The 16,040-nt window shown below is 34.4% G+C and overlaps 1 protein-coding gene across 1 annotated transcript; it reads left to right on the forward strand.

Annotated features, from left to right (window-relative positions):
• Window positions 1–1,478: 1,478 nt before the first annotated feature.
• Window positions 1,479–10,618, forward strand: LOC128240644 (uncharacterized). Its single transcript, XM_052957358.1, has 5 exons — window positions 1,479–1,653; window positions 6,664–6,958; window positions 7,645–7,760; window positions 8,003–8,071; window positions 9,251–10,618. The coding sequence occupies exons 1-5, from the start codon at window positions 1,593–1,595 to the stop codon at window positions 9,496–9,498; spliced, it is 789 nt and encodes a 262-aa protein (XP_052813318.1). The 5' UTR covers window positions 1,479–1,592; the 3' UTR covers window positions 9,499–10,618.
• The last annotated feature ends 5,422 nt before the right edge of the window (window positions 10,619–16,040 follow it).

A 16,040-nucleotide genomic window follows, 5' to 3' on the forward strand; every position in this document is an offset into this window, starting at 1 on the left:
TGGAACGAGCCAATTTATGAGAAAATGCATGGAAACCCGTGATATAAGACTGCTGACAAAAAATTAAATCGAAGAATTTCATATTTATGTAACAAATCTGCGTTCTGACCTTTATCAGCAGTATTATATCACTAATTTACGCAAAATGGCTTATTCCAAGACAAACAATAAAAAAGTTGTCTAAACGGTACATCTGTGAGAGTGTAGCTTTAACGAGCGTTACATCGTTACTGCTTTACACCTTTTAGCCCAACGACCTTTAGCTAACTGACATATACGGACATTTCAGGTGCGCACTTTCACTGAAATAGACAATTATTTTACTTCTATTGTAAATGATCCAAATTGGTGTTTGATTTCATTTCTCTGAAAACCGCACACACTTATATATCAGTTTAGGAACGAAACATTGTTTCAAACATGATGTAGCTATTATGTAAACAGTCTTGTGTACGCTTACTTTAAGTTTAAACATATTTATTTTACAACGATTGTGAAACAAGTTATTACAACATTGTATTAATCACTCTCGTTGGCACGAATTTACGCGAGAGTGTGGTCTTGTGTTGTTGGGGAAACCGGAGAACCCGGAGGAAACCCACTTGTCCGGCTTGGTGACCACCAACCAAACTCACATGCACCCAAGCCGGGAATAGAACCCGGGTCGCCTAGGTGAGAAGCGAGTGCGCTAACCACTGCGCTAACCGGACAACCAACACGCTTACATTTGGTTATTGATAGCCAAATAGACTTGAATTTCAAGCTCTGAACATATTTTTTGTTGACATCGTGAAATCGGTTAAGACGTCTTTGCCGACGCATATTGGCAGAATTACGTTATTTGCTTCTATGCTCTACTTATTACTGCACCTATTGCTTGTCAGTTTTTACTCAATCCAAGTTTTATTTACGTCATGATCGGAGACACTAGTCTAAATCAGAAGCATCATACAGAAGGAACATAAACATTATAAAGCTACCTCACTTTTTATAGTTAGCATCAACAGATGATATACCTTAAAGGTTCTGATTTTTAAACACAGCATATAGTACTTGGTTCGCTAAAATAACACAATGTGAAACATAATTTTTCCTTTTTAACAATTTTGTTTGGCAAACTTTCGGTTTGCAGTAATCCTTACAAAACTGAACAGTATTCTTAACCAGTGCGATGAAATTATCATTTAAAACCAAAACTAAACGTTTTACCTTAGGTTACAAATGTGACAGCCATAAAATGCATCCATTCACTAAAGAAGTCGTAAACTATTTGATTTCACGAAGTCAAATGAGCCCGGTCCCGATACGAAAATCAAAAAAGTCATGTGATATCGACGTGGTGCCTACGTCATAGTTAGGGGATATTTGATACCCCTGGCGAGTTTATTCTTCTCCTTACGCAAAAGTTAAGGTTTTTGTGGATCCAACCGTATAATCAGATAATCGTTAACTCCGTCTGTTTGTTTTGACGACTGGATCACCATAGACCCTTTGAAACCCCATTCTATAAAAGGCAGCTCTCAGCCCTTGTCCTATGCAGTGAGTTTTAGTTTGGATTTGATTGCAAATAGGAACGTACTTATAACATCAAGATGGATTTGAGGATGTTTGCCGCTTGTTTGATAATGACTGTCTTTTTAATCAAGCATTCTGGTAAGTGTCCAATGTATGTCTGTTAGTAGAAATTTGTTTTTGCTTCAAGGCTTAATGATGTATTTTAGGGTTAACCTACTCTAAAATTAGCAGAATGTATATCAAATTTATTGCGGATTCTTTTCTGACATTCGTCTTAAAATATATATGCTTTGAATGAAATTTGAACATTTGTTATTCGGTATGACAATTCCTTGAATTTCTGGTCAATTTTATTTTTCTCTTCCCATGAATTCAATTATATAAGAGACTGTTATTCATTCGGGTATTTGCGACAATCTTGAACGCCTTAAAGTTCAGGGGAATAGAAACGATATTGTATGCCTTAGGTCTCGGGGGAATGTATGCGATCTTGAATGCCCTAGGGGTTGGGTGAATGTATGCGATCTTGATTGCTTAGGTTTCGGGGAAATGTATGCGATCTTGAATGCCTTAGGTCTCGGAGAAATGTATGCGATCTTGAATGCCTTAGGTCTCGGAGAAATGTATGCGATCTTGAATGCCTTAGGGGTCAGGGGGAATGTATACTATCTTGAATGCCTTAGGTCTCGGGGAAATGTATGCAATAGTGTATGCCTTAGGTCTCGGGATAATGTATGCAATTGTGTATGCCTTAGGTCTCGGGGAAATGTATGCGATCTTTAATGCCTTAGGGGTCCGGGGAAAGTATGCGAACTTGAATGCCTTAGGGCTCGGGGAAATGTATGCGATAGTGTATGCCTTAGGTCTCGGGGAAATGTATGCGATAGTGTATGCCTTAGGTCTCGGGGAAATGTATGCGATAGTGTATGCATTAGGTCTCGGGAAAATGTATGCGATAGTGTATGCCTTAGGTCTCGGGGAAATGTATGCGATAGTGAATGCCTTAGGTCTCGGGGAAATGTATGTTAACTTGTATGCCTTAGGTCTCGGGAAAATGTATGCGATCTTGTATGCCTTAGGTCTCGGGGAAATGTATGCGATCTTGAATGCCTTAGGTCTCGGGGAAATGTATGTTAACTTGAATGCCTTAGGTCTCGGGGAAATGTATGCAAACTTGAATGCCTAAGGTCTCGGGGAAATGTATGCGATCTTGAATGCCTTAGGTCTCGGGGAAATATATGTTAACTTGAATGCCTTAGGTCTCGGGGAAATGTATACGATCTTGAATGTCCTAGGGTCGGGGGAATGTATGTGTTCTTGAATGCTTTACGGGTCGGGAAAACGTTTTTGTTTTTAACGCCATTCGTCTCAGAGGAATGTAAACGATCTTAAATGCCATGGCAATTTCATGAAGAGCAACAACCTTTTTGTTAACAATTAAAGAAGGAAAGCAACAGAATGGCTGTATTGTTTCGGGCAGAAAATCATCAAAATCATTTTATGTTTATACAATGCAGACAGAAATTTTCAACTGTTCCCTCTGAAGGTTGAACTCATAAATCTTTTCTTGACTGAAAAGAATTATTCGTTGAAATACTGGAACTGCTCATTGTTTGCCTTGTCTTTATAAATGAACTCATTTATATCATTAGGATACCTACCGAATAAACTATTTTGCATTAGCATAGGGTCTTTGTTGTTCTTAAAGCTGCACTCTCACTAAATGTTTTGTATTGGAATAAGACATTTTTTTGCGTAATTATCTGCAATGCACTGATGAAAGACTGCTGACAAAAGATCAGATCGCAGATTTTCATATTTCTGTTCGAAAATTATTTTATTATGGCTAACGGTTTAAGAAATATTCATTAAACATCAATTTTTGAACTCAAATATAAAAAAGCTGTTATCTATTTTTGTCAGCAGTCTTATATAACTGATTTCTATGGATTTTCGCAAAAATTGGCTCGTTCCAAGACAAAAAATAAAAAAGTTGTCAAAACTTTCAATCTGTGAGAGTGTAGCTTTAATTTTTTAAAACTCTTAATAATTTATTTAGGGAATCCTTTTTTTGAAATATTGTGATAAACTTAATATGATATGAAGCTGCGGAGCAGATTCTTATGTATAAATTTCTTCAAAGAAGGGCATGTTTGCGATTAATATAATTAAGAATATTTTATCTAAAATGATGAAGGCTGGTGTACAAGACTTTTGTCAATACATTGTTAAAATATGTTTTCTGCCGATCTGTCAGTCAATTAATTTACATTTATATATTATGCGAAATTCAATTGGTATGCAACTTCCAATTTGTTTTGTAGTTTAATCAACCTAGCTGTTCTTTAACGGAAATGACATTAATTCAATGAAAAATATTCATACAATTATAACGTTTATTGTTAAACTTTATCATTCGAAAGATGTATATATGGAGAACATAAGGATATCAAAATGGACAGTGCTGCTTCTTTTTGAAGATCCTTGTCTTTATCCTTTGTATTTTACTTTTTCATTCTTTTAATCTAGCTTTAACCTCAAATGAACGGTGTGCTATTCAATGAATTCCTTAATCGGAATATTCTCCAACGGGCCATCACTATATTTAGTAATAAGGCCTTAACATGTTACACTGTAATTGGGATTTTCAAAGATAGTTCAATGATACACCGAGAGAAAAAGGGACATTGATACACAGTGATGATCAGATTAAACCGCTGAAATTAACTCTTATTTTGTTTACCACCAAAGAGACGAAATGCGGTGTCAAGTGCGCCAATTAACATGAATCATTTTTAACTTACTTTTTGTTAAACGGTTTACTTTTTGAATATAAACATACATTAAAAGGGTGCGTACTTTTTAAGAACTGTTAGTTCAAAGAAACAGTAAATACAAAATTTCTTTAACTTTTTAATGAAGAAATAAGTTTAGATAAATGTATTTTAGGAAACATGTCAAAGGTGATTAACGATTATATATTTTCAAAACAAAATATTTTCTCAAGCTTTCAAACATCAGTACCGATATGAACACAGTAGGTTACCTCCCCGATACAGGCGTCCATCAAATTGAAGTATCGCTAGAATCGCTGAAATATAATAACCATCACGAACCTAGATTATAGTGAACATTTCTTCAAGAGCAATATATCCACATATAGATAATGATTGGAGAATAATAATTTCCGACTCAATTTAAGAATACGTACAAAACATAAAATATAAACTTAATAGAAACACTATCAGTCTCGAAAACTCCTGCATCACTTAAAACGTTGGTGTTAATGACGTTAATGTTTAAAGATGAATAAGCACTATTTTTAGTTCTTTTAAGTTTAATATTATATTTTTTGGATGTTTGGATCGATAAGAAGGTACAAGTTTTCTAGTGGCTGTAATGCATTCAATTGAAATATGATAAATGTTGATGACACACGCATTTAGTTTACATGTGTCACTTCCATTCCGCTGATTTAAAAGACACAGACAAACAACCACAGCTGATGTCTTGATAACATGATTAAATCCGCTTTCAAGAATACTATCCAACTCAAATCTTTACAAAACAATGGCATTGCAATATAATTCGATAGTTCACATTTCATTTGGTGGGCTTTGCGTATGATTTGATCGTGATGAATCATTATATTTCTATTATAAAACAAGTCACTATCTCAACGTCTGTCCGGCCTTAGATAGTAAATATGTAGCATCAGCTAGTGTTCTGAGCAAGTGTTTCTCCAATTCCTGTGGCTTGGTTCAAGCACAGGGTTTAATGCCAGTCTAGAAACAATTTATATAAGCACACACACAATACTGATACAAACTGAACTTGCAATAAACAAGTGGGCAAAGGTCTTAAATACTTGGCAAAACATTTAAAAGATAGCGATTATAATTGGCTGTTATTGTTTCGTGCAAACCATACCTCTGCTGTTTAGAAAGGCAAAGATTCAGTCTCTCTTGTTAAAGTAAAATTATTTTTAGTTATTTTTAGAAATAAATATATCAGCAACATATAAATACTTGACCACGACTTTTCTTCGCTGTTGTTTACCCGATTATAGTATTCGAATTTGATAGCCTGCAAGCCAGGGCTGTATCCCTTATTTCCATGTTTTAATTCGCATGTATTTAACATAAGGACTAACACCGTAAACTTATATAAAGATTTGTATTTCTTTAGTTAGCCATTCGAAGTCTGTAGCACCTCGCATTTATTAATTACGGATGTATTCAAATGTAAACTTATATTGTCTGTTGAAATTTTATCGAAATATATTATTGAATGAAGCAAAATAAATAACATTAGTTCCGCTGTACATGTAGTTTTCCAAATGCATGCACTTAATCTACAATCTATGTCTGCTTTTCTTGTTTCATTCATGACGTTTTTAGTCGTAAATCTGATCTACAATCGTTGTACATGGTAAATATGATAACCACAAATGCATGATTTCAAAAGGAAGTGAATATGTTATTCAATATGTTGATGACTGAATTCTATATGTTAAAAAGATAATTATGTTTTACACCAATGTTCTCCAGTAATAAAACATAACATTTACTGATAACGATATTTGGATTTTGCGTAGTTGCATTCGTTTTCTTGTGCCTTCGTATGCCTTTCTGTTAAATTTTAGGTTACTGGACTGGTCGTTAATATCGGGTAGGATATTTCGATGCATGTATTAAAATTTTCAAAGAACCTTGAACGACCTATAATGTCTGTAAATTTAATTTCAAAATGCAAATACGTTATGCAAACTAACTTGTTAGTGTCTTTATTAAATGGTCGTTTTTTTTTACTGTACTGTTATAAAACATAATGCTTTTAACCGCGTATCATTATCCAATAAAACATTATTCTGAGTTGGCGCGTTGTGGCACATGAATTGTTTGACACAGGGTCGTGAAGTTAGAGATTTCAAGGCTCGGACAAAAATGAAAACGCGTTATGTTATGCCAGAATATTTCATCTGGTTGTAAATAAACGCTAATAGAGAGAGAGGCGGCCAATTTCACGGTACATTTACACTTCACAATAAAGAATTGTTTCCATTGGAGATATAAATCTGCTTTAACTCACTGCCTACGTATTGTTTAATTCATGTTGTGTTATAACCTAGCTTGTCTGGTTCTCTAGATGCCGCGATAACTGCTTTTACTACAACCGGTTTCACCACCGATTCTGGATCAGGCGCAGATTTAACGTTGACTTATGACACTCTTGTGCCGGAAACCACAGCTGCCGGTTCCGCGATGTTCGATCTTACGGCTACAGCAGCTGGAGGTGGTGGGATAACCTACGACTTTAAGGCTGGAGGCAACCCTGATTCCATCGCAGCAATAACCGTGGCAACTAATGTTGCATCAATTAACGTCGCCACTGGTGTTACTCTGAACTACGATACAAAGTCCCAATATGTGTTGACTATTGTGTAAGTATCTTATACACTTACTCTTTTCGTAGACACATACTAAAAACAAGTCGGGTAAGCCACCCTCCAAAAAAGATATCGTATAAATGGTATTTAAAAAAAGTATTGCCCTTTTGATAATAGTTTGAGTTTATAATAAGTTGGTTTACTATAATTCTAATGTGAATAAATTTGGTAGCTGTTATGAACTCCGTTTACTTCTAGATGAATTTACAGCAATACTGAGAGCCTTTCAAAAACAGTGTCTTAAAATAAGTTGTGATCGAGCACAGACATTTTGTGTTATATCAAAGATTGCCACATAATTTAAAGGTCCAGCTCATATTTTGTATATAATTTGTTACGATTTAACTTAATTCTTTTGTTTTGCCTTCTCTGCAACACACATAATCGTTTTACGGATGGTCGATCTTAGATCAATGTCTGACCTAGAAAGTCATGACATCGTTTACTCTGTGGAGCTTTTATCTATCAAATAAATTCAGTTTCAGTTTATTCTCTTTAAGAGCAAAAACTAATGTATTATGTTTTGCAATAACAGCAGTTGTTTGGTTTCCATTGGTTCCAGACTCATTATGTAGGTGTATTTGCTTAATAAATAATCATGGTTTAAAATTTTTACTACGGCTATTGAATTGGTCATGTTTATGAAATACTATAGTCAGGTTTTTTTGTAATATTTCCAGAGCAACCGAGACCGCCGATACCAGCACATTAGGCACTGCGACAGTTACAATAAATATTGGGATGGCATTTGCAAAGGGACAGTTTGGTGCTTGTATAGTAGACGGCTCCTCAGCAGGTATATCCTTTATGATGTAGCAGGTGAACTTAAGTGTACATGCCACTATATATTAAGCAAAGTCCTTGAAATATAACTGAAAATAAGAAAAAAATATATTGTTCATCCATTTATTTTGATAAAAATGTTGCGTGTTATCATTAAAATTTTGAAATGTAATAGACAAAAATGCAATGCTTGTAGTACTCTTAAATAGGTTTCAAAGATATTTGTTGAGTTTAAGGTGTTGGCTTTTCTTACAGGGACAGTGGTCGGGACGTACGCTCTTGTGGATGTGGCCTCAGGCACAACAGTAGCTTACACTATCACAGGTACCTATGACCTTACATAATCTTGTATGGAGGAAGTTTGTGCATTTTATTTTGTTTTCTGTAATGATATACATATTTCTCCAACCCAAGATAAATAGCTCCAAATATTTGGCCATGCTGGTAATATTAAGGAGCACAATATAGGTTGATGCAAAACTCTTTTTAAATTGTAATGCATGTTTAACTCATTTGACTTTATTGATCAATAAAAGAAGAAGCATATAATTTGTGTACAGATAATTATATTAGTGATATTTTTGCGCTTTTTTAACTCCATTTAGCTATTAATTAAAAAGAAATTATAATGGCTAATATTTTTTACTTAAAATAAAATAGAAATTGGTATCAACCTATATTGTGCCCTTAATGTATTTTCAGATATCTTGAAATATATGTTTAAGTGAATTAAATGAAGAATGAACAGTTTTGAAAAATAGAAGATAGCATTGTTTTTATATGAAATATTATCGAAACACTTCTTAAATAAATGTTCGATTTCCACACCTAAGTTACTTTTCCCAATTAAATGAGTACAATATGAACATCCAACAGTATACACTGCAGTGTTTATTACGATTTACAATCACTAAAATAAATCAAGTAAGGCTGGCTTGCGTCTAACATGAGATGGGTCCAAACTAATATTGGCCACTTGAAGTTGTTATCAAATATATCAAAATAATATTGTGCAGGTTGGGGCTTTTGCTATATGTTTTAATACAATGCCGGCAAAAAGCTTATTTTCGTCAATTGCGGAGTTTAATCGTGTTGGTCCGTTAAAAATTTAGCATATTTAAGGCACCCCCCCCCACAGTATTGAGTTAATTTCTTAACGAGATAGTTCTAAAAAATATCCAATGTAAACAGGTCTGCCATTTTGATTATTTGTTTTAAAACATAAGAAACCTATTGTTTTAGTTTGGTAAGTTTGATTCATCTGTGTTCAAAAACTTAAAAATATGTTGGGTATGCATTTGAATAATATATTAATATATAACTATTACTTACGCTGAGGAATGTAAATTAAAAAAATATATGTTATTACTATTTGATATTTGATCACTCACTTTTGTTTAGAGGCGATTCTAAATATTGGTACTTCGCAGTATTTTTGTAACAAACTAGAAATATTGCGAACCTATATATGCATAATGCGTATTCAATCTATTTCCTTTAAAGGCGGAAACACAAACACTGATTTTACCATCGGTGCTGCAACGGGACAGATATCACTTGATACCGGAAAAACCGTTGTTCAGACTACCCTAGGTGGCTACACTCTAGCTATAAAGGGTACTGTCGGCGCCCTCGACCATGACACAGCCTCGGTGTGGATTTCTGTACAGGACTCGTGCAGTGGAACTGTCCAAATTGCTGCAGCTTTAGGAATCATCATTGCATCCCTTGCAGCAATGCATTTCATTTAAACATATTTCTTACAGAAATAAACTCAAAAAACGATTATATTTAACTAACATTTTTGCTTTTAAGATCTGTTTTGCATTAAATGACCAACTCTGTTATGTATTACATTCTAGTTTTGAGATCCTGCAGTTTCAATAGTATTATTAAGAATAGATTTTATCAATTACAAGCATATATATCGTATACAGATTTTGTTATATATTATGATTTAAATGAATATTATATGCATACAACGCATAATGGTGATATAAACTGTTTTAAAGGAGTAAATGATGAAAGGAATTTCAAACAAAAGTATTCTATACTAATTTATGCTTCCACTTTTTCTAATAGTTCTTTTCTTATCGATCTGTTGTCATTGTTCTTTTCTATTTATGCCAACGTATAAATGTGATACAGGACTTTTCAGTCGTGGACACGACGTTGGGTAACTGTGTTTCTTTGATATTCTGTGGGTTTAAACGACAAAAAGAGGTTTTCCAGGCTAACATTAAAGGGATATTATATAATATACATATTATTAAAAAAAACAGTAGCCATTATATTTTTCTGCATTTTTTGGACTGACTGAGATTAGGGAATCTGTTTTCTACCTGTTAAGTCTTCATATGCACGATTATAAAACATACGGATTGACAATGTAATTCGCTTATTACACTATGACTTCGTAAAAAATATGTTCTTATAAACAATCGTTTTATTTGATTTTCATTTTATTATCGGATCGTATTTTTTAAACAAGCTCGTTTCAAATTTGATACCGTTTCGTTTAAACCCACATAACTGTATTTGCAGTGTTTCTATATATACAAATGAAAGTATCCAGATGACTCCTTCCCGGATTTGATGGTGGATCTTTCAATCTTGAATTGTTTTCATTTTTTAAATTGTTCTGAGAAAACAAGTACATTATGAAGTATTTTCTAGCGGTACATTTAGTTAACATTGATATGATATTTTACTACCAGTAATATATTTGGGATATTTATTTATTTTTGCTAGTGGAAAACTGGCTAAAATTTGTATTTATTATGTACTACAAATGTTTATTTGACTAAAGCATAAACATTATAAAATTATATGTTAAAACATGTTGGACAATAAATAATCAGAACCAAATAATACCGTTCTTCAAAATCGGTACTACAGTTCTTGTCTTAACCGCAACAAGTATGGAACTTAGTGTAAATTTATTCAATAAAATATATCCGTTCCCAGAGTTAAACACTTATCATAGTGTGGATAATCAGTTTCAAAGGTGAATATAATTGTTATTGATCGTTAAAATAGCTTCGCTATCTATAAGACTCTATCATATCCATAGCTCTTAAAACAATCAGTGTTTTCTTCCGCGACGTGTGATCATTTAATAAACTTGATTTTGTGTCTAGAGTTTATAAAGTTGTGACCTCGCCAATTGGCTGCATCGTGGCCTGAACCGGCAAGAACCACACGACTTAAATTGCCTTTATATGCCATTACTGACATAAGTTAGAAGTGATCACAATTTCTAGTCACCACGAGATATATCTGCAGTGTTGAAACCATCAGAGTCACATACAAGGAGATCCGGATGCAATAAGCTAGCTCATTTTGAATATACCTCTTCGTTCTGTAACGTGCTCGATATATAGCATCAATACATTGGTGACACTTTGCTTGGGTTTTCACTAGTACCGAGTACTCTTCAGTGCCAAATACGGAGCGCCAGGCAAAGGGTTTATTGGTATACGTTTGCTATACACTCAAAGCGGACACTCTACCATTGAGCAACCGGACCGATTAGATAACTCTTCGACGGAATTAAACAAACACATATCCTATGAACGATTTCATTTTTTACTGATTTTGATGATAATTTATTTGAAACATAATGAGGAGTAATAGTTGGATATAGACAATGTCCTGTTTTAATAATTTTAACAGAAAGTCATTAACACTGACAAAAATAGAACCCGTCAGCAATATGCTGTTTAATCGCATCAATGTGTATGCTGTTTTGTTGATGTTTTTACCAAAACGATTATAACATTAAAATAAGAAAGCTTAAAACGTATTGTAAGCAAAACACATTTTAACTTTAACGTTCTGATAAGGAGGTTACTCAGCTACGATGCTCAAACCATTAATTTACTATTTTAATCAATTATTCAGTAAATTTGCTGACATATTGGCAAAAAACACGATTTTGGTTAATCATATATAAACAAAAAATCATTAAATCGTTTTTCTCAACTCAAAAGGCAGTTTGAGTACTGTATATGTATAATTTATTTGCATAAATGTGTGTACATTTACTTCATTACAAAGATGATTTGATGCCATAATCCATATAATTATGGTTTGATGCCATTGTTCATTTGTTTCATATTCGGACTTCACCTATTTTGAACAGCCCCATTGCATACCATACCCCAATAAAATGCAACATGTCGAATTTTAATCCTTAATTGAATACAACTTCAACTAACTCTTTTGTTGTGTGTATAATGTGTAACCAAAATTGTTCAAATTCAAAATTTGGACACGCATAATAAAGTCATCGTTTAATGGTAAGATCCTCTTAAAGAAGAAAATACATAAACCATTATTCCAGAATTAGTTCAGTTATCCATCAATAGCTAAGATTGTTTCTGACTGTTTAGTAAACGTAACGATAGGTACAATACCGTTAATACCACCTTGCTGATCACTGAATCATTAACCTTAAAATACCGACATATACTTCCTAATATTTAATAGTTTAAACGTTGTTTTCTTAAGTATAGGAATGCCATATATCCGAAAAGACTATAGTACCACTGTTTAAATTATAACAGAACAAAGCGATACTAAGTTCAGGCTCTTTCAATCAAGTTTAGAATTTGTTTCAAGCTTAAACTTTAAACTCATCGCATATCTCACAAGCTTAACCACCCTGCATTGTGAAAAGGTACACTGTTTATGTATATGAATTAGCGCAGTGTGTGTGTGTCATCATAACAAACGGATACCCAGCAATACATTGTAGTTGATATTTGAAATAGTTTGATCTGCTACCTTCGCTAATGATCCAGCTTGCAACCAAATAATGTTTTCCATTTTCGTGTTTCGTTTAATTGTACTATAAAATACGTAAAGTATCGAATCTTACTGTAGTGAAAGAAGTTGCGCGAAGAAAAAGAACGTCCATGATAACTGCGTAAAACCGTCGAAAAGGTTTCTTTTAATCGTCGAAATATAAACATTTGACTAAATGTTTGTGGTCAAAAATGGATTGAAAGGAATCCAATCTGAAGCAGCTAGTTGAACTCTTTATTCGCCGCTTCGCAGAATACTACATAAAAGGTCGGCTTCGTTCTACGCTACGCAGCGTCTCTCGAAATATGTCGGTTTCGATCGTCGTTACTCAGCATCTCACAGAAAATATCTCACTAAAGATATTAACTTGCGGCTACACATCATCTCACATAAGCGGTCGGATTCGCTCGCCGATAAATACCTTCTAGAAATAAAACTAGAGCCTGTCTCGTTCACGGCTACGCATCACCTCCAAAAATGGGTCGAGTCATGTAATTAGAACAATTATCTACTCGTAGCTGCTCTGTAGGACAAATTCGTAGACGCAACAGCTCCAATATTTGAACAATCATCCACCTATAGCAGCTCTCTTAGACGTAGGCTGTCCTCACGTGGCAGTAGAACGTCTTCCAGAAGCATGTTACTCATCCGAAACAGCTCATCAATAGGCCCACTGATTAACCCGCAGCAGCTTTCTAAGACGCATCTCATTTTCGAAATGCCTTTCCAGAGGCACGCAAATTCAACGGCGCAGCTGTCAAGAGGAACGATACTCCATCCGCAGCTACCCTTCAAGACACCCAGCCAGCAATAGAAGCTTTTACAGTCACAGGCGCATCATCAAACACAATCATCATGAATATGCAGAAACTCGTTTTTACTCGTCTACACGAATATATTAGAAAAGGAGCTGGAATAATCACAATCAGCATATGATACATGTCGTAATGACCTTTATATTCTTAAATACGTTTAATACTGGGCCAATATACACGCGATAAAAACAGGAGATCAGGAGTAAACAAAGATTGCAGAAAATCGTGCTATTTACAGAAAAACAGAGTGTACAACGTCACAAGCTTTTAAGCAGCAGGCGGTTGATAATTAAGTTTAACATCCCTTGGCTACATATCATTTGACAAGAGTGAGCAGCGACCCCTCTATCCAAATATGCATTTATTTAGACATTTCTGGGAAAACGTAAATGCTTTTTGAGTGGAAAACTGATAAAATCTTCTTTCGTAAAAATTTCTAAATTTTTTATTACAGATTTACATGTTGCAACGGATATATGAATTATGCTTGATAAAAATTGAACCTCAAAACTAAATAATATTTGTTTGTTTTATAAACATTTCAAAGTTTGGTCCTTCAAACGACGTTTGCTTTGTAGACGGACTTTAATGGAGGTTGAAACCTCATGGAGGTGACTCATTGATGATTAAGAACACTTTGCCCAAACTTAGAGACTATTTGTTTTAAGAAACAAAGTGTGCTTTATACGCGCGAGTGATTTCATATTTAGAGACAATTCCCGACATACCATTCCGATTGATACCAAACACGACTATTTCAGTTCGGAACATGAGGGAGAAAACTCAGTTGGTACGCACGAATGATTTTCGGGTATTAGACGATTTTAGGATTCCGTAGGAAATAGAACCGTTAAATTTTTTGTGTTGTATCAGCTCGATGAAACGATTCCAACGGCACCAAAATCTCAATATCGTGCATTATTGATCTTAACTCCTTTTTATTCTCAAATCTGTTTCTACTCGCCAAACCCTTTCGTTCAAAAACAAAACACGACTATGTTCGAATCATAAGGTAACAACTCAGTGTTTATGCACGAGTGATTTCGGATGTTTTCCGATGTCTAAGAAACGGTAGAAAATAACCCCATAAAATTGATAGTATATTAGTTCGAAACATAAGATTAAATCTCATTTTATTACGCATGAGTGACATTCGGTTATTCAACGATTTCTATAAAAAGGTAAGAATAGAACCACTATTAATAGTAAGTCTTTCATCCAAGATGGGGTCCGTTTGTTTATACGTAAATAAGCGCCATTATTACTGTCGGTTTTCGCTGATCCCTTAAAAGACATCAAATGATGACAAAGTTCCAATATATATATAAAAATTTGATATCTTGAGTGTGTTTTGTGCGTGCATGGTTTTAAACATGGTCGTTTACTAAGATGAAAAAGCGCAAGCAGGGTTTGGCCGCTCTCCTTCTTCATACGATTTATAAGTATTCTCTCTGACATTGGCATGTGTAGAACTGTTGGTCTAACATTGAGATCTTCTCCAGACGTTTAAATGTATGTAAACATTTGACCTAGCAATACGAATTGCCCTGACTTTGCAATCACGCCGGGCGTTGTTTCGAACATTAAAACAATGCGACTTGCCTTTAAAGCTGTCCTGGGCGTTTCCCTTTTAATAGCATTGAGCTTGGCTTTGGGAAATGCCCCGGACGTGGTCATACATGTAACCTCGGACATGTTCATGCATATAAATCTGGAGTTTGTTTTGGGGCATATGAACGTTACAATTGGAATAGTCCCGAGCGTTGCCATATATTTATCGGTGGTGCTGTCTTCGGAATTTCTCAGGAACCTGTGCGTGGCTTTGGAAATTTCTCTGCGTTTTTTTATGTAAATAACCTTGATTGTTGCCTTTGTCGACCTTTGTCTGAGAACGTTTGTTAAACCATACCTTACCAATAACATCATTTGAATATTGATTGAAGTAATCAAAATGCACCTTCTTTAAAGACTAGCACCAGTCTTTAAATTCAACTTGGTGCAAGGATAGCTCAACATACTTGTATTTATATCATTGGAATGAACTCTAGGATTAATAAGTATATTAAGGAACGAATAATTCCTCAAACTGTGTTTTCTTAGCATCCTAACTTATTGCAAAAAAATCAATTAAAAAAAGGCTACGAATACGACCGATTTGACATCGATTTCGACAGTGTAGAGTGAAACAATAAAAGATACCCAAAATACACGGCATAAACACGACAGAAAGTTATTGCTCATGAGTTATTTTGAGTATCAAACCTATCATCAGAGTTCACATTTATGTAGGGAATCACTCCTTTTTGGTCATAACTCTGAATTTTCTACACATGGCTTAGCCTGCACAGTAGTGTCCCTTTCTTTACAAACAATCTAAGTATTAGTTTAATCTTATATTGATAATAATTTCATGAGTGTTTAGTTTGATACCATAAACATTAATAGTACGTGTAATTATTTTTCTACAAAACCGATTTTTGTTTTGATCGTAACGAAAGTTGACATCAATACCCCCGACATAATGGTTGCACAATGTACTCATATTGATTCATATAACGTTGGTTGTCATGTATCATTTGTGTGCGTGCATAGTTTTAAACCTGGTAAGGGAGTTGTTTGTAATGGAAACGGATATATCAAGGTTTAACCGCTGTCACTCTTCATAATGA

The sequence above is a fragment of the Mya arenaria genome, chromosome 7, assembly GCF_026914265.1.
Source record: "Mya arenaria isolate MELC-2E11 chromosome 7, ASM2691426v1".
NCBI lineage: Eukaryota > Metazoa > Mollusca > Bivalvia > Myida > Myidae > Mya > Mya arenaria.

Coding starts and splice junctions, on each gene's coding strand:
- LOC128240644 (XM_052957358.1), top strand. CDS start 1,593: ATGGATTTGAGGATGTTTGCCGCTTGTTTGATAATGACTGTCTTTTTA. Junction 1,654..6,663: donor CTTTTTAATCAAGCATTCTG/GTAAGTGTCCAA, acceptor CTGGTTCTCTAG/ATGCCGCGATAACTGCTTTT. Junction 7,761..8,002: donor AGTAGACGGCTCCTCAGCAG/GTATATCCTTTA, acceptor CTTTTCTTACAG/GGACAGTGGTCGGGACGTAC.